The sequence below is a fragment of the Pezoporus wallicus genome, unplaced genomic scaffold (assembly GCF_028554395.1).
Source record: "Pezoporus wallicus isolate ANWC-B61680 ecotype Strahan unplaced genomic scaffold, APGP_CSIRO_Pwel_v1 contig_7856, whole genome shotgun sequence".
In the NCBI taxonomy this organism is placed as follows: Eukaryota; Metazoa; Chordata; class Aves; order Psittaciformes; family Psittacidae; genus Pezoporus; species Pezoporus wallicus.
The window spans coordinates 258,612-277,151 of NW_026639688.1; the positions used below are offsets into that span (position 1 = coordinate 258,612).

Below are 18,540 nucleotides of genomic sequence, written 5' to 3' on the forward strand. Positions count from 1 at the left end.
TCAGCTAGAATGCTTAGTGCTTGCTCATGTGCTAGAGGCAGCCAATTACAAAACCATAATAAACCCCTTCTTAAATACTATTTTTCAACATGAGGTTTTAGCTCCTGCTCAAAATCCTCACTTCTCAGAAGAGAGAACAAGAGTGGATTTCCTGGCTACAAAATTCTGCTTCATTAAGGTCTAAAGTTGCCTATTTCCACAAGTCATCGAAAGAGGACAAACATTTATAATACAATGATGAGTGAGTTTAGAGAACAGGCTGCAATGACCGAGATGCAGGATTTACAGAGGAACAGGCCATAAGGATGGATCCATCTGTACCATTCTTATCAGTAATCTTTCTTTTGATAGCCAATACTGATTCATACATTTTACTTAAAAAGAGCTTCCAGGCAGGGCTCCGTTCCACCTGATCATGAGGAAACACCTTCATAAATATCAACTTGTACACAAACAGAACTTCACTGGTGAACACAACTGCTGGCCTTCAGGAACCCCCACTGGAGTTTCAGCAATGAGCTGCACGGTTTGACTGGAAAGGTGTGGATAGCTCCCATACCTTTGAGGGAATCACTGTGCCACAAAGGAATGAATTTCAAAGGGGACCAAAGCAATAAACTTAACTAGAAGAAATGGCTGTATCTAAAATTGTAACTAGATTAAGTATTGTGCGAAGTCAGCAGCTCTAAGAGCCCCAAACCTGACAAAAGCTCTCCCCATGCACCCTTAAAATGCAAAAATAGAATGCCCTGTTTAGAGGAAAACCTGGGAAACCAGTACACTGCACCGCAGCCATGTGATCCTCTCAAAGCTTGATCTAAAACCACACCCCAGGCCTCTCCATCACTATCACTCCTCCAAACTGCATGTTCCTGGCTGGGAACCCTCAGCTTTGGGAAGAGCAGGCAAGTACAACGTGGGACAGGTACTGTGGTCCCACACAGCTTCAGCAGCTGTAGAGCTGCAAAGCTTTTGCTGTCCCAGCCCATCCTCATTCCCACCAAGGAGCTCATTAGTTGCACTGCTGTTTTATTAGGAATCCCTATGCTACCACGGGTGGTTTATTTAGCAAACAGAGCATACACTGCCCTTTGATATTTCTCCTCTTCTCCTTTGATATTTCTTCTCATTTAAGTCAGTATTAAGTTAATGCACTTTTGATATTGGTGCTCTCCTAAGAGCCAAGCGTTCATTTACAAAAAGTTAGTTCCATAGAGATCAATGAGCAGAAGGAGCAAGCAAAACCATATTAATTTCCCTTAAGAACCACATCTTTTCAGCCTGAGCTCCTCCGCTCATCTCCATGAGGCTGTAATCAGCAGAAGAAAATTAAACAGCTGGAACCAAGGCTAGGAGAAGAGTTGGTTATATCCCTGTCCAGAGCACACACCACTGCTGCCTGAGAGCCAGTGAATGTCAGGGGCCAGCATTTAAGCACAACTGAAACAGCTTTCAGTCCCATCAAGTGCTTTCAGAGGCTGCAAGGAGATCCTCAACACTGAATTAAAAAAGCAGGTGTTCCTCTATTAGCCTTTAAATTGCCTAGCCACAGAGAGCATCTTCAAGTAGTCATCAATATTCATGCAGAAACCTGGCACAGAAAAACATCAGGCAGGCATTCAAAAAGAACAGGAAAAGAGCTGGATATCAGAGGCAACAGGCACCTGTATCTTCTGATAGCTACCAGTGCTCACAGACTTGTGCCTGTGAAGTCAGACACCTTGAGTTTTCCTGTCTCTAGAAAGCTGCAAGAAAAGCAGTCAGCAGCCTTCTTTCTCCTACTAAAGGGGATGGCACCTTACCCCCTGCACTTGATGTATCCAAACCTGCCCAAAGACAGCTATAACAGGATGGCAATTTGTTTTCTGTGGTTTGATTCATACACCACAAAGAGCGGTCAGACCGGCCCAATAGTGTGAAATGATGTCTTTAAGCAGTCTTTTAGCTCCTTTAGATCTGTGCTCTAAAGGAGCTAAAAAAGCAGTCACATGCCTAAACTGAGTTAAACTGAGCTGCAGAAGTTTTAGTCGCTGCTAGGACTCATAGCAGTATCAGTATGCTCACTGGCTTCCAGCAGATCACAGGAAAAACATAATGAATGAAAGGATTATGCAGTAATGCACTTTAATACATTGGCCACCACCTTATAGTTACAAAACAATAGTGGAAGATGCCTGGCACGGAAATGGACCCTTCCTCAACCACAACGAAGTACTGATTTAGTAGGTAATTTACTCCTGTGAAATTCCTGGTCTTGATCTCCACCTCTCATGACTCATTCAACTTTATTAAACACATGAGCATTGATTTTTCTCCACTCATTACAGGCCACTGGATTTATCTGCATTAGTGAATGAATTAATCCATCGAATCTTACTCCAAGAAGAGACAAAGCCTGCAGGAAAGCAATCACTATGAGCTGTCACCAAGGTAGCAGCATGAAGTATTTCTTGCTCTTCTGACTATCTGACCAGGAAGTTAAACAGTCACTGCAGCATTCAGGCAAAAGCCCAAAGAGATCAAAGAAGAGAAGGCATTTCCTGGTTTTTGAGGCAACAAGTGGTCACTAACCAACACATACATCATGGTGCATTGGTTGCAACGAAAAAAAAGCTTCACATTTCTTATTATCTGCCCATTGTGAACTCAAGTAATGCACCGGGAGAACATGTACATTACCATGGGATTGGAGTCTGCAATCAGGTCACGCAGGGAATCCAGAAATCCTTGGTCCTCCACCATCTGGGCATTGATGTCATGCAGCTTCGCCACACAGACAGCTGCAGTCTTCCGTACATAAGGGTCTTCATCCTTCAGACACTTGCGAAGAGGCTCACACAAGTACTCTGTGATCTTGTCCACCCTGATGCATCCCATTGTACGGACGGCCAGGGCACGGATCAGAGGGTTTGGGTCTTCACAGTCCTGTAACACGACAGAAATACAGTAAGCAAATCTGCAGCACTAGCCACTGATACCTTCCCTGCGGCCAGAATCAGGCTGTTCCTATATAAACCAAAAGGCATTCTCTCCGATTACATGCTAAAACAAGGCAATTATTTCAGATCAGGGATAAAAGGTGGAGCTTGCAGATTCACAGAAACATTCTACACTACCTCAAGATGGTTTCAGGTATGTTAGCTTGTAAATTTGTGATCTCTGTGTTCCTTGGTTCTCTCAGGCAAAACTGCTTTCAATATGATCTAGCAGCTACAGCTAAGCTAGAGAGCTAGCTCTCACCACCCAAAAGCTAGCCACAGGCAACTTTCAAAGTAATACACTGGTTTCCAGCCTTACTGGTTTAAAGGAGCAAGAGAAGATTATGGGAAAATTAATCAACTAAACATAATGCAACAGTAATTAAGGGCTATTTCTCACAGGCCATCAGTTCTAGACATAAGCATCCCTTAAGTTTGCAAAATATGAAGCAGTACACAAAGGCTAGCCTAGAGGTGCTTTTCTGATGAGGAAAAGAAAAAGCAGAAGGGAATGTAATACTTCATATTTCAAGACTACACAATTTTCCATACATCCAACCCACCTACATCTCTGAGCAACGCTCCTCCAAAACAGCCTAGAAAAGGATGGCTGCAGAATGACCTACAAAAGCACAAGGTGCATTTACCTTCCACTCTCTACATTCCCTACAGCTGAAAACACACCTTCACTTTCAAAGCATGCAAGCAAAGTGACATATCTTACCAGTGCATTCAACACCTTGAACTGTGAACTGCATGTGAAGTGCTCAGCTAGTGCAGACTAGTGTCAACACTTTACCTTCACAAAGCTGTTGACAGCCATGATGGCCATATCTGGCTGACTTTTGGCATAGTTCATCAGGTAAAGGTAGACCAGCTTCTTTAACTCCAGGTTGTCAGTCTGCATGCAGTTCACAACATCAGGAAAGAGTGAGCTGCACACACAAGGGAAAGCAAGCATAGAATCAGAATAACTTAGGCTGGAAGAGACCATCAAGTCCAACCATTAACCCAGCACTGCAAACACCACCACTAAATCATGTCCTTAAGTGCCACAGCCATACGTGTGTTAAACACCTGCAGGGATGGTGACTCTATCACCCCCTGAGCAGCCTGTTCCAATGCCTGACAACTCTTTTGGTGAAGATACTTTTCCTAATATCCGATCGAAACGTCCCCTGGCACAACTTAAGGCCATTTCCTCTTTTCCCATGGCTTGTTTCTTGGGAGAAGAGACTCACCTTAAGGTCTCCCACAAACCTTCTTTTCTTCAGGCTAAACACCCCCAGCTCCCTCAGCTGCACCTCACATTGTACTCTAGACCCTCCACCAGCTTCATTACCTTCTCTGGACCTGCTCCAGCACCTCAGTGTTTCTCTTGGAATGAAGGGCTCAAAACTGAACACAGGATTCGAGGTGCAGCCTTACCAATGCACAGTACAGGGGAAATGATCACTGCCCCAGTCCTGCTGGTCACACTGGTGCTTACACAAGCCAGGACGCTCTTTGCCTTCCTGGCCACATGGGCACAGTCCTGGCTTACCCTCAGCTGTCTGTTGACCAAAACCCCAAGGACATTTCTACCAGGCAGCTTCCCAGCCCCTCTTCCCCAAGTCTGCAGTGGTACAAGGGGCTGTTGTGACTGAAGTGCAGCACTAAGCCTTGGTGAACCTCGTACAGATTCACCACAACCCATCAATCCAGCCTGCCTGGGTCCCTCTGAAGAGCCTTCCTGCCCTCAAGCAGATCAACACTCCCACCCAAAATTAAGACAAGCAGTGAGATTGTATGGTATGCAAAGGGGATAGATAGCAACAGTACCAAGGAAGCTGGGAAAACTGGAGTTCCGTTTTAAGTATCCTGCTGTGTAATGAGAGGTCAACTTCCTCCCAAACCAGTTTGCAATGGCTTTTATAATAATCATTTAATCTCTTCTAGGCCTTTAACATGGGTCAGTTCTGGAACAAGTGAAAACTAATGCAATTTCCCAAAGGTGTTTTAACTGGGGAGCTCACCCAACAACAACACCCTGCCATGCCAGGCCTGGTAACAAACCCACTAGGAAAAGAAATGCTTAAAAACATTGTGGTAATGCAGAACACTTGCAAAGAACCTGTAAATCTCAGCCTGCTAAACGCTACAGAGATCAGGAGCTTCAACGCTGCCAAGCTGAGCCGCATGCAAAACTCAGCTCTCGGGTACACTGGAGAGAGCTAAAGGTGAAGGGCAAGTGCTGCTGGCCAAAAAACATTACTTTATCTTTCCTGCAGTTTATCTGCCCCTTCATTCTACAATGAAGTCATGATGCTAAATTTGCAACCTCATATTATTTCCGTGGCAACAGAGCACAATTCCATGAATCCAGGACTACTGCGACTTTGTGGTAGACTCCAGTAACAGGAGAAGCTGGAAGGGAGAAGCATTCACTGAAGCAAGTTTTTCTGGTTGTCTCAAAGACAGATAAAGTCTTGGGGACAGTGTTGCAGAAGGTAAATGCCCGTGTCCTTGAGCTGACATGAGGTAAAGGGTCAGTTTTAAAATCACTTATGTTGAATGTAGCTTAAATTGATGCTATGACAAGTAAGGCTAAGAAAAACACTTGGAATTGCCTTTCTAACACTAAAACACAAGCTACAAGTGAGAAAATATCATTTAATGCGATGCACAAAACGGATGAATTCTGGATGAGTTTTTAAATAAAAAGAGCTACTGGCACCTAGCTAAACCAGCACTGAAAACAGCTGTTTCTTTTGCTCTCAGTTAAGAGGAGGGAGCTTAAGGAAGCTATGGCTCAAGCACAGCACAGGCAAGGACACAGCCAGCCTCACTACCCAGCCCCACTGAGATCACACACTCAGAGCTGCCCCATAGAGATGTGTTGCTACACCCAATCAAGTCCCAGGACAACCAGAACTGCTACAAGTGAAAGAAAAGTTGGGTTTACCTGACATCCTTCCCCACGGTCATGGCTGCAATAACCTTCTTCACAGCTTCTTTCCTCTTCTCTTTCTTCTCATTATTGAGTTCAGCCTTCAGTTCAAAAATCTCCCCTGGCAGAAGACAAAACAGACCGAGCCTTTGGGGAGCTGAAAAAGGTCTTGGTTTATGGATAAATCAAGAGTGACTTTTTACTTTCCCAGCCTCTTGTTCCCATAAAACCAGCACAGCATCTGCCAGACCTTATGGAGAACATGCTTCAATGAGAAGCAAAGCTGCAACACTCAAGATAATGATATGGGCTAACACCTTGCTAAGGAAAAAGCAGTTAACAAGAACCACGCTGCATGTTGCAGCTCTCCCACTTCCAGAACATTAAATCACATCACTGCAGCGTCTGTTTCTCAGAGGCAACTATTATATAACTGGGATGGAAAGATATTTGGAGACACCAGATTCGTGCCTGCAAGAGCTAACTAACTAAGCTAGGAATTTTGCCCAGACTTCCAACTTTGGCTCATCATCACCTGCTTCCAGTGAATGTAAAGAGAAAACTGCAGGCTGTGGTATAGCCCAAATGCTGTGATACACAGCAGCAGAAACAGGGACGCACAAATTTACTCCAGTGGAATAAATCCCTTCCAAGCTAGAAAGAGAGAGCTACTACTAACAAAATGGTGTAACACAGCTTGCCTGGATTCTGAGGTTGCCAAAGCTGCCTTTTCCACGACACTAATTCTTCCAGATGCTAGTGCGTGGAATGTCAGTTCAGGCTGGATCATGAAAGCAGCAAAGCAAGCTTGTATGCAAAACTCTGCTTATGAGGCCTGTTCTAGATAAAGTGATGAGAGAAAGCTAATGCTTCTGTCTCACAGCTTTCCTCAAGAAGGATGGTGAGCAGTACTCCTCACTGGAAGCCACAGGCTGAAGACACATTACAAATACCAAAATCTCTCTGACAAAACGCATTCAAGCCCCTAACCTTCCATTTCTACACACCAATGGCACTTTGTCACATCAGCTGCACTGATTACTAAAGAGCCTGGCAAAAAAAGGACTAACAGGTACCTCAAGAAAGAAGAGGAATTACTGTTCTGGAGAACACAGTGCAGTGAGCACTCATCATACCTCCTGCCTGCCAGAGATACTTGCATTACTCACACTGAGATCATGTCCCAGGCAGAGCTGAGCCAGCAGCAGTGTGCCACTAAAGCTCAGAGAGTGCAGACTGGCTTCTTACAGCCATGGCAGAAAACCCCACCTTTAGGACCCAACTTACAGATCAGATTGTTCCTTAGAAAGATGTGAACTGCATTTGCTTCATTTATGAGCTCATTCTGAAACTTAACAAAATATAAATTGATCAGCACTGTATTTTTTTTCACTGGCAAGCATTCACCAGAAACACTGAGCTGTTCTCAAAAGGAGGGCTTAATGTGAACCATTTTCCACATCTGCTGGAGAAGGATGAGCAACATAGAATCACAGAATAGCCAGGGCTGGAAAGGACCTTAAGATCCTTAAGTTCCAATCCCCCTGCCATGGGCAGGGACACCTCACACTAAACCATCTTACCCAAAGCTTTGTCCAACCTGGCCTTGAACACTGTCAGAGGTGGAGCATTCACAACCTCCCTGGCTAGCCCATCCCAGCACCTCACCACCCTAACAGTAAAGAATTTCTTCCTTACATCCAATCTAAGCTTCCCCTGTTTAAGTTTTAACCCATTGCCCCTTGTCCTGTCACTACAGTCCCTAATGAAGAGTCCCTCCCCAGCATCCCTACAGCCCCCCTTCAGATACTGGAAGGCTGCTATGAGGTCTCCACGCATCCTTCTCTTCTCCAGGCTGAGCAGCCCCAACTTTCTCAGTCTGTCTTCATATGGTTTACATCAGGTTTAAACTGCATTCAGCAACAGTGTTCTGTTTAGGAACAGGTTAGAAGAAAAAATCTGCCTGGGACAGATTCAGCAGAACAAGCCATGCTCTGGAATAGGTGGATGGGTAAAAACATGCTCAAAGATCCCTTACAGGCTACCCTTTCTTAAGGGCAATTGTCCTGAAGTGAGGAGACCGCCATGCCTACGGTAAAGCCAAGGGGAAGTCAGAGCACTGCAGCTTTGGAGGAAACAGTCATAGGAAATCCCATTATCTGCAACAGCTCAATGTAGAGGTATACACTTATACCTTATATACTGAATGTCATCAACTTAATCCTGTGATGCCCAACAGAGAAATCGCCCTCAGTCTTGAACCTGTAAGCCCATAACTAAAACTTTAACCAGATCTGCACTCAAATCCCAATGTTTTGCTCTCCGATCCTTGATAAAGCAGCAACTGGGGTCATTTTGTGCATCACAAAACCATATATACATCAGTTTTGTCTTCTGTCACCATGTGACCTACTTGCAAAGTTCCTCCCTAGATGATTAAGATGAGAAACAGGGACAGAGCTAACAGAACAGCACAAGTTCTTCCGCATGCAGTTAAAAAAGCTGGGTATAAATAGCCACCCACCACCTCCAATCCACCACAGCAGCTTAACACTAACCTTTTTTATTGGTCGTGAAGTATTTGGAGTCCGTCATGGTTCCAGTTCCTTACAGCACCTGGGGAGAAGAATAAATACAGGAAGAAGCAGTCAGACAGCGCTGGGAGCTGACAACACCCAGTTTGCAAGGCAGGAACTCAGAGGAAGGATGGCTGGTGAGTGTGTAACATAAGGGGAAGCAGCAAACGCTTTATATCCACAGGCACAAGTTTCACAATCTTCATTCTGCACCTGCAGCTGCTGTTACTTGGCAAACCCAGGGATTTAAAGGGCTCAGATGAACAATGTCAGTGAAAACACCACAGCCTGAGGTGAGCAGGCTGGGAAAGCAGGGATGCTCAGCCCAGCTTTTCAAACTCTCAGTCTCAGAAGGGGAAAAGGGGCTTTTAACTCCTTATAATCAGCAAATCCTGACATGTTCTGCAGCTGCCTTTCCCGCGGGTTCACCATTTCGTTTGCCATAAAAAGCACTGCACATTTAATATCTCGACTGGAAGCCAGAAGTCCATGATGCAGACAAAGGAAACTGTCAACTCCCCCTAACGATACTTCCCTGTGTTGCATCTTGATGGAAGGAACAATTAACCCCACTTGCAACACCCACCCCGAGGCCCTTTCATTTCTTTCCCTCCTTTGGCTCCCGAGAGATGCAAAGTGGTTGTTTGCAATGAAAAGCCATTACTTTTCTGTTCTCCGAAGCCTGAAATTGAAATCTTTCTCTGCCAAGAGCTGACATCCCACCTCTGACACACACACAGGCTGATTATTTCAGTGCTGCACTTCAGGTTTGTGGACAGGACTGACAAACGGTGCTGGGCCAGCAAGTGCTTAAGAGCCACGAGAATGGTCTCACCAGCACTTTCCTTGTCCCAGAGAACTGAATTATTAATACTTTAGAATACAGGGATTGCCCAAATGTACGTGGATAGCCATCATTTTATCCTTACAATTGCCAGCTCCATGGCAAACATGACTCAATTTTCAGCTGAACTGAAAAACAAGCAAAGGAGCGGGCAGTTTTAGTGCTTTTGGTGGAACAGTGCATCAGTACTAAGAATCTATGACTCTAAAACTATCCAAAGAAAAGGGTTTTCCCACCTCTTCCCTCCTTTTTCTTTTTTCCCCAATTCCTCTTCTCTTGTACATACTTCCATGACCTTAAACGTTATCAGCAAAGCAGCAAGTCATCTGTTCCCTAAACACCGCCTGTACTGCCTCTAAACCTTGCAGCTCTTGCTGGCTCAGCACAGAAGGACAAGCACAGCTTTGAACTCCAAGACACTGCCCAGCAGCAGCACAACCAGCTTGCTGTTTCTTAACACTTTCCTTCCTCATCCTTTAACCAACCCCAACACCACTGCCATTCTTTTCCACCCTTATCCCCCTTGACCAGTTCAATTCCTCAGCAGTTCAATTCCCAGCAGCAGCAGCAGCTGAGGGGGAATGCCACTGTTTCTACCACCTTCAATGTGCTCTATAGCCATGCAGAGCTGTCGTCATCTTGTCCCACTGCCAAGCAGCCAGATGAGAAGCAACCTGTTGCTTCATCCAGCTCCCCAGAGCTCCAGCCTGCCCTGTGCCTGTGTGGTTACCACCTCATCCCAATGAGGCAGCATGACTGGGTTTGATTTTCATCTTCCTTTCTGCTCCTGCCAAGCTGGAGAGCAAAACTATGCCTGGGGACAGGTCTGGAAGCACATTCCTCCTGCAGGAGAGGTTTGCCCTCCTTCCAAAACAGAGGCTGGGTTGGGAAAGCCACAGAAACTATAGCACTGCAATCTTTCCAGCTAAAATATCACAGCATCCTGAAAGCCGAAGCTGTTGTGGGTCTTGGTTTATGACTAAGACCAGACCCCATGTTCAGCTGCAAAGCTACTGCTGACAGAGTCTTTCAGACTTGAGCCCAGCTTAAAAGATGACCTAAAATACTTTCCTCTACAAGAGTGTTTGGTATAGTGCTATGCAAAAGGCACTGAAAGTAACCTTGCTGTTGTTTGCACTGTATGTGGATTTATCAACCCGGGTCATACCTCTCAACTGAGCTACCCTGATACTGGTTTTAACAGTGGCCAGAGCAGCAGATACGAGAGAAAACTGAGGAGCAAAAACCCCAACAGACCATCATACACATCATCCATCCCAGTTGCATAAAGCTACACAGAGGAGGAAGAAACCTTCCGGAATTTCAGAGATGATCTTTAAACCCAAAACCAGGACATTTTGCTGTTCTTCTAACTTCAGATGAAGAATCCTAGGCACACTCAGCCAAGGCTAAGCACAGTGCATGTCTTTACACCCTGTTTTGATAGCTGTAAATGAGATCTGACAGGTCAATTAGCAAACTACCATATTCCAAGTGGAACACTGGAGAGAGCTCTTCTTCTCATGAGCACTCAGATTGCTGCTTCATGATGTCAGAGCTTGCTTTGCACATTGTTCAGTGACAACACTGGGTATAATCTCATCCACTAAGCAAACCCAGCTCGGTTTACAGCAAGTCCCAGATGAAGGCCAAACCCAAACCAGCCCAAATATACAAACAGCAATGTTTTAAATAACTCAGGAAGATGCCAGCTCCTTGCACACTAATCTAAACTGAAGAGAGATAAAGATAAATTCTGACAACATCATGATCATCCTTGTATTTTTAGGAGAAAATCCACATCCGATTGTGCCCTCACTATTGCTCTGTGTCCAAGGTGGGAACAGGTAAGAGGTGTTTTAGCTGACAGCAAAAGGCTCCTGTTCCAACCCCTGCAAACAGGAAGAGAGGAACTTCTCCAGAAGCTCTGGCAATGTTTAATCCTATAAGCATTGCCTTGACATTTAAACAGAGACTGAACCAAAAATATGATTAAATTAAAAGAATAAGGAACCACCATAGCCTGAAAGATAAAGCTTCCTCAGCCCAAAACCACACAGCAAAATGGACCCTGTGTCTGACCAACACCTGCTTTGCCCCAGGCATGACTCCAACAGCCTGAGCAGCTCCCACCACTGATTTCACATCACTATAAAGAGGAAGGCAGCAGCTTTAAGGCCTCAGTATTGATCCAAACTCTTCAGCACTGAAGTGACGCAGTGTTGCACCCCTAAACCTCTAAAGTGATCCCTGGTTAACACTCCAGCTGGTGCCACACCTTCTTATCTGCGCCCATTTTGACTGAGTAGCCACACAATAACCCAAGCATGGCTCAGGGCCCCCAGAGCATCAGGAGACTGAACAGAACATGGATGTCAAGGGGAAAACAGCGCCTCAGCTTCTGAACTCACAACCCTAACAGCATGTGCTAGGGGCAGGTGATTGTTTCCATCCTCACCCCATTCTCCAATGCCTTGTGCTTCCTATCACCTCCTCCCTCCTCGGACACCCCCCGTACCCCTCAACCCCCCGCCCACCAGCCTTCCCCCTCACCAGCATCCCCCAGGTTGCAGGAGCATCCCCCACCGATCTCAGCCTCCGGCACGGTGCCTGCCCAGCCCCTCCTGTATCCCAGCACCTCACTTACCTCATTCCCACCCCCCCACCCAGCGTCCCCCATGGCCAGCACCCACCCCTCACCCCCAGCACCCTCCTGCCCAGTCCCCCCAGTGCCCCTCCCACCCTATCCCAGTCACCCCACCAAGGCCTCACCGCCTCCCAGTCCCCCCCCTTCCAGCGCCCAATGCCCCCTCAGTGTCCCACCAAGGCCTCACCAGTGCCCCCACCGCCTCCCAGCCCCCTCTCCCAGCGCACCCCCAGTACCTCACCACTGCCCCCCCCCCACGTCCCAGCCCCACTCACGGCGGTGGGACGGACACACCGCTGTGGGGGCGGCGGCGGCGGCGGAACCGGAAGCGGAGCGGAGGGGCCGGGAGGACTCGCGAGGAGCGAGAATAAACCCGCCTCCGCCTAGAGCGGCCGCGCCCTGCCACCATAGAGGCGCGCGGGAGGCGACAGAGCGCCGCACTTCCGGGAGGAGGTGCTCCGCGGAGCCTAAGCTGGGGCCGCGCGGGGGCTCCCCCTGGCGGCGGGGCGGAGCGCAGCGCAGCGGGTGTCATGGCGGAGCTCGGCGCTCACCTCACGGCCGCCTCGGCCGGGTATGACCGGCCCTCCATCTTCGAGGCGGTGGCCCAGGACAGCCTGATGGGCGCCGTGAAACCCGCCCTGCAGCACCTGGTGAAGGTAGGTGCGAGGCCTGGGGTGAGGAGGGGGAGCGGAGGCCGTCCGTCCCTCATCACCGTAGGCCTGGGTGAGCGGTGCCTGAGGGTGGCTGCTGTGTGAGGAAGCTGCTGCAGAGGGGCCCTGGGGACACTGCACAGCGTTGCTGAGCCCTTCATCACCTGCATTTACCACACTCATGAACGACTACAACAGTTTTGACCCACCCAGATGGTGTTATGAGCCATAGGCATGACCTGTGAAGGTCCCTTCCTGTTGTATGGACTCAGCGGGAGTCGGGCTTCTCAGCATAAGCAGAGCTTCAGTTAGTGTAAGTAGAGCTTCTCTATAAGCGGAAAAATGCTGGGCCAGAGGGAAGGTTAGCCAGAGATAGCAGTGGAGGAAATGAAATTGCAACGTTAGTGATGAAATTGCAACATTAGCGATGTTAAGAACAAAAAACAGGATGTAAAACTGCAGTGTATGGATGTTGAGGTTAGTGCTAAACATAAGTAGCTGTTGTAACTTGTATTAAGCAACTTTGTGTAAAGCCCAATCAGAAGCTTGTTGGCAAGGCATGTTAACCAATCAGCGTATAATCAGTGTGTGGATTTGTGTATAAAAGATCATGTCTGATGCTCAATAAACGGCAATCGCTTGATCACATTGATCGTCTCTGCGTTGTCCATGACTCCCGCGTCAACACCTTCCAGCCCAGACTATTCTATGCTAGTTCCTGTTATTCAGCACACTATGTTTTATGCCCTCCTCTTTTGTATCCCTTTCAACAGGTGCTTGCTGAGTCCAATCCTGGCCGATACGGCTTCCTCTGGCACTGGTTTGATGAGATCTATGTCCTTCTGGACGTGCTGCTCCAGCAGCACTACCTGGCTACGTGCAGTGCTTCCTTTTCTGAAAACTTCTACAGCTTAAAGAGGATTCCCATAGGAGACTGCAGACGGCAACCCTTGGCCACTGCTGGCCTGCCAAAGAGGCAGCACTGGAAGTCTCTTCTCTTGCTGGTTCTTGTTCCTTACCTGAAAGGAAAGCTGGAGAAACTGGTGTCCACCCTGAGGGAAGAGGATGAGTACTCCATCCACCCTCCTTCATCATCATGGAAGCGCTTCTACAGAGCCTTTCTAGCTGCCTACCCCTTTGTAAACATGACCTGGGAGGGCTGGTTTCTCATCCAGCAACTGTGCTATATCCTGGGGAAGGCTCAGCATCATTCACCCATGCTGCGCCTGGCTGGCGTTCGCCTGGTCAGACTGACTGCGGAGGATATCCTAGCCCTGGAGAAGAAACTGGGGGGAACCACCTCACATCCGGCACCCAGGTATGTCAGAACATGGCTTAGCTGCTCTCGAGGGGGTTCTGTGGGTGTGTTAACGTAGAGGTGATGCTGCAACTGAAAACTTCTCCAGAAATTCTTCAAGATGAAGTTTACCTCTGGCAAAATGTGCTCCAAAAGGGTGTGTTGTCAGTTTGAATGAGGAATCAAGTAGTGGGGATGAGCTTCACAAGATCTTGTGGTCATAAAATGGGGGTCTTTTTTGGCACTTCAGTCTTTATCGTGTTCAGTCTTCACCTGCACTTTTCTAACGAGGGAACCAGACTGCAATTATATTGCTAAGAGGACTAAAACTTAGCTCTTTGATTCCTCTGAGCAGCAGCTAGCCATGACCACACTTAACGTCCTGTAAAATGATGATCCATGGCTGAAAAGCTCTGTGATCCAGGCCCGCTCAATCCAAACTCTTCCAATTTAGATTTCTGGATAAAACAGGACTTGAAGCTTTCTTAAAATACTAAGAGAAACATCCTAGCAGATGCCTTACTATAAACATGGGATACATTGACCAACTTAGTGTTAAGAAGTTGTGTAAAGCAGTCCCTTCTGCTGTGGTTTATATATGTAGTGGTAAGTTTTTCCTTATATAATACCTTAATACATTTATATATGATTTATAATAATATTATTATACATTTATTATAATACATTTATATATAATAATATATTAATACCTTCTCTCTGCTACAGCATTAAAACCCAGGTGCAGTCAGCAGTGAGGAAAGCCCTGGGCACCATCGCCTTCTCCCTGTCCACCGGGCTGTCTATCAGCGTGTTCTTCCTCCAGTTCCTGGACTGGTGGTACTCCTCAGAAAACCAGGAGACCATCAAATCTCTGACCGCGCTCCCAACTCCTCCACCCCCTGTGCACCTCGACCCCAGCTCCACTCTCCTACCCAAACTGAAGACTGTGTGTCCCCTGTGCCACAAAACTCGCGTCAACGCCACAGCCCTATCCACATCTGGCTTTGTCTTCTGCTACCGCTGTGCGTACGGGTACGTGAAGGCTCATCAGCGCTGCCCCATCACAGGCTATACCACAGAGCTGCAGCATCTTGTCAAACTGTACTCTCCTGAGAGCTGAAAGGAGAGATTCATCCCTGCACCTTGCAGCTGGGTAGCACTGAGCCTGAATTCTCCCCTCCTTGTGTCCCATAGAAGGCTTTGTACCACTACAGCTCATCAGTGAGCTCTAAAGCTGCTTTGCACTTGGTGATACATCAGTTTTGCTGCCCTTGTGAATTCTGGTAAGGCTCTCCCCTTTATTAACTGTTCAAACATCCTGTGACAGCCTCAGAGGGACTGGACAGCCCTGGTCTGTCAGCCAGCACAGAAGCACCTTCAAAGACCAACCGAAAGGGAAAAAACATTGATCTGGATAAGACTGTAGATCAAATACCATCACTGGCAAATTCCCCACTCAAGGGCATGAGCCAGCAAATTAAAGAGGTAGGGAAACTTCTCCAGGGGACTTACTGCTCCCACAGCAGCTTCTCAGCACTGCCAGGGCAAGCTCTGGCACTAGTGCTTGTCACAGTTAGAGGCAGGCTCAAACCTCTGCTCCATCATGCTGTTCTTCAGGGTCCCCCTGATTTTTCAGGCTACTCGCCTCTGAATTGAGAACATCAACGCCCTAATTCCCCTGACAGCTCTAACTGAAGGGTTTGCCTTTTTAAAGGAAGAGAAGTTGATGTGTGCAAACAAGGAGATAAGAGAGACATTACATGTGTGCACAAGGGAGAAAAATGGTGAACCAGAGCAAAGCAGCAATGATGGGAGTTGGCTTTTTTGTTAAATAAGTCTTTGCATCGGTTATTATCTGCTTTTATAAAGAAAAAAATCTCTCGATTGAGAACCTAACCTTAATTCTTTTCTGGTTATTGGAAAAACAGGAGCTCTGTTTACACAAGGGAGACTGGACTGAAGCAGCTTTCATCTTTGCAGACAATGATAATGGATAGGCGTATTTTATAGGCTGAGAATCTTTAATGTCCATGTTTAATTACTGCATGGCAATTACTCCAGTCCCAGCCATGTAGCACATTCACATCATAGCAAAGCATCTTTTTGCTGAACAGAGGAGAGAATGTTATGGCTGGCCCCTGAGACACCTGGGTTTGTGAGGGAAGGTGTTTTCCTGACTGGGCTCTAGGGAGCAGCAGTCAGCTCTTAGACACCACCAGGACATCCCTTGCAGAACATGAAGAGGAAAGTTTGCTCACAATGTACAAGATTTTTCCAGATTAAGTGGTAATTTCTAACATTTAATCCACTGAACCGGGTCAGCTCATTTCCCTCTGCACTTTAGCTTTGCTTCAGAAGATGAAAATCTCCAATATCCTGCCTCACCTATAAGCAAGATAGCAAGGTTATTGAATAACATGGAAAAAGACAGCAAGTTGTATCCTAAAGATGCTCTGGAAAACACCTGCTGTAACAAATGAGATTTGTCACTTGTCTTACTAGCTCTATACAACTTCCAGACCCTTCCACCTGTGCCACTATGGAATAAAAACTCTCTCATTTTTCCTTTAGTAGTTAATGGATCCTTAAAGACTCCTCTCCCTTTAAAAAGCCAGGAAGAGCATGTGCATCTTGCTGGAAAAGAAATCACAGAAAGGACCAAGATTTTCTGAGACTTCAGATCACTTTTAATGTAGCTGGCTTTGAGCTGGTTGTTAATTCACATCACTTGCTTCATACAGAGAAATCATCATCTCTGTGAAAAAACAGCATCTAAACCACTCCATGCATGTGCTGTGTGGTCTTAAAAGTACCTATCTGATCAGGCAGACATGGGCCTGAGCGTCCTAGAGACTGACTGCAGCCACTCATTTACATAAGGGATGAAGGATTTGACTGATGATTCAGTTTTAGGATAGGTTTAATGTCCTTTTATCCTGCCTATACTTTCCAAATTAAGCACAACCCAAGCTGCCTCCGTGCACACACTGCCCCTTGTACACCTCCTTCTTCCAGGGTTAATCTCTTTCCCTCTCCCCAGAGTGGATGCCTCCCTGCCAGGCCCTGGCTGCTTCCACTCCGCCTCACACCACACAACACCCTGTCCTTGCCAGACCAACTCCACAGCACCTCTGAGACCTGCACAGAACCACCCACATCTAAGCCCCACAGTTCTGAACAGCTGTAATTACTCTCTTGAATATTAAATTGTTTTTTAATGCTTAGCTGACTAACAAGCATTAAGCTCACACCAGTGACAGGCTCAGCAGTTACCTGGCAGATTTTATAAGTTCCTGCAGAATACCAACTTGGATTTGACTGCTTCTTCTAACCCTCCTGTTCTTAGGAGCCAAATACATACCCTTTTATCAGGTTTATTGCTCTAAAACAAAGCTATAAACCAGTTTGGATTATACAAACATTCCCTTTTATGTGCTTTTAAATGTAATAGTGTTATTAAAGCCATGATGGCCTAGAGATAGACAAGATGTTTTTTAGGGAATATCAACTTTATTAAACCATCCTACAGACTTACATACTGATTTGTGACTTCTATACAGGCACATACGTATACATTCAGGATGCTTTGTTCTAAGTTCTATGGCTTAATACAATTACATCAACATTAACAGCAGCACTGGAGCTGCTCAATATGTTACTGTCAGAACTTGACTAAAGTCTTTTAAAAAGCGTTTAATGAAGCTAAGCCACATTCACAACTCATCCAGACACTTAGAAAGTGAGTGCATAAGCAACTGAGTTGCTTTCCTCACTTCCTTACAGAAACCACATTGCTTCTGTTATGAGAAACCCACCATAATTATACTCCTCAGTATACACTCCCTGTAGAAGCTTCCTTCTTCACAGGAAAAGAGAAATTAATGTAGAGCTATCATCAAGACCTGGAAGAGATTAAAAACTTGATTAGGGAATAGCTCCAGATCTCTTCCTGTACTTCCTTGATTAGCCCAGCCTTTCCCCTGTCACTTCCTCCAGAGCAGAGCACCAGAGCCAGGCCCAACACCACAACTCTCTTCCAAAACCATTCCTCCTAGCAATCACTGTATGAGGGTACAGCTGAACCAACTGCTAATGAGGTGCCTACAGGACAGACAGCTCGAACTCCATTTTACAGAGTAAAATGCACTGCATTTACAAACAGAGAAGATGCAGTGGCAGAGCATCTGGGGTTTCATGTGCCATACTGCACACAGACAAAACAAGAAACTTCCCTTGCTGCAAGCTCAGTTCTAAACCCATCATTGCAGCAGGATGCACAAACCCAAACGAGTGTTTGCACCACTCACTTGTCAAATCAAGGTTTTTGTTTTCTGCCAATAAAATAAATGGCTACAAATTCTTAATACTTTACATGTGAAGATTTTTAGGGGTTGGTTTGTTGTGTTCCCCCCCCCCCAGTTTTTTTTAGGACACATGGAAAAGTTTCAAGCAGCAAAGCTATTTACTCCAGATGAGCTCAGCCTAAATAAGCTCAGAGAGAAGATTACATGATCATGCCCTGGTCAGAGCAAAGACACACAGTCTCAGCAATACCAGTTCAGACTATACTTCGCTCATCATTGCTTCAGGCAAGTGTATTTCCATTCCATAAGAAGCTT

General features: G+C 46.3%; 2 protein-coding genes and 1 non-coding gene across 3 annotated transcripts in view; 1 reads left to right on the plus strand and 2 right to left on the minus strand.

Moving 5' to 3' along the window:
• The window catches only part of AP2B1 (adaptor related protein complex 2 subunit beta 1), a 76,954-nt gene extending 64,548 nt beyond the window's left edge, over positions 1–12,406 (minus strand). Inside the window, exons 1-5 of the mRNA XM_057415500.1 lie at positions 12,250–12,406; positions 8,466–8,523; positions 5,923–6,028; positions 3,778–3,913; positions 2,680–2,925 (exon numbers count right to left, since the gene is read on the minus strand). Of these exons, the coding sequence (XP_057271483.1) occupies positions 2,680–2,925; positions 3,778–3,913; positions 5,923–6,028; positions 8,466–8,502 (525 nt within the window). The 5' untranslated portion in view covers positions 8,503–8,523; positions 12,250–12,406. The remainder of the gene's footprint in view (positions 1–2,679; positions 2,926–3,777; positions 3,914–5,922; positions 6,029–8,465; positions 8,524–12,249) is intronic.
• Positions 12,407–12,485: 79 nt separating this feature from the next.
• Positions 12,486–17,455, plus strand: PEX12 (peroxisomal biogenesis factor 12). The gene is made up of 3 exons (XM_057415493.1): positions 12,486–12,630; positions 13,398–13,942; positions 14,648–17,455. The coding sequence occupies exons 1-3, from the start codon at positions 12,505–12,507 to the stop codon at positions 15,039–15,041; spliced, it is 1,065 nt and encodes a 354-aa protein (XP_057271476.1). The 5' UTR covers positions 12,486–12,504; the 3' UTR covers positions 15,042–17,455.
• Positions 17,456–18,409: 954 nt separating this feature from the next.
• On the minus strand, positions 18,410–18,507 carry LOC130602558 (Z30 small nucleolar RNA). Its single transcript, XR_008972931.1, has one exon. It is a non-coding gene; the product is annotated as a Z30 small nucleolar RNA (small nucleolar RNA).
• Between the last annotated feature and the right edge of the window lie 33 nt (positions 18,508–18,540).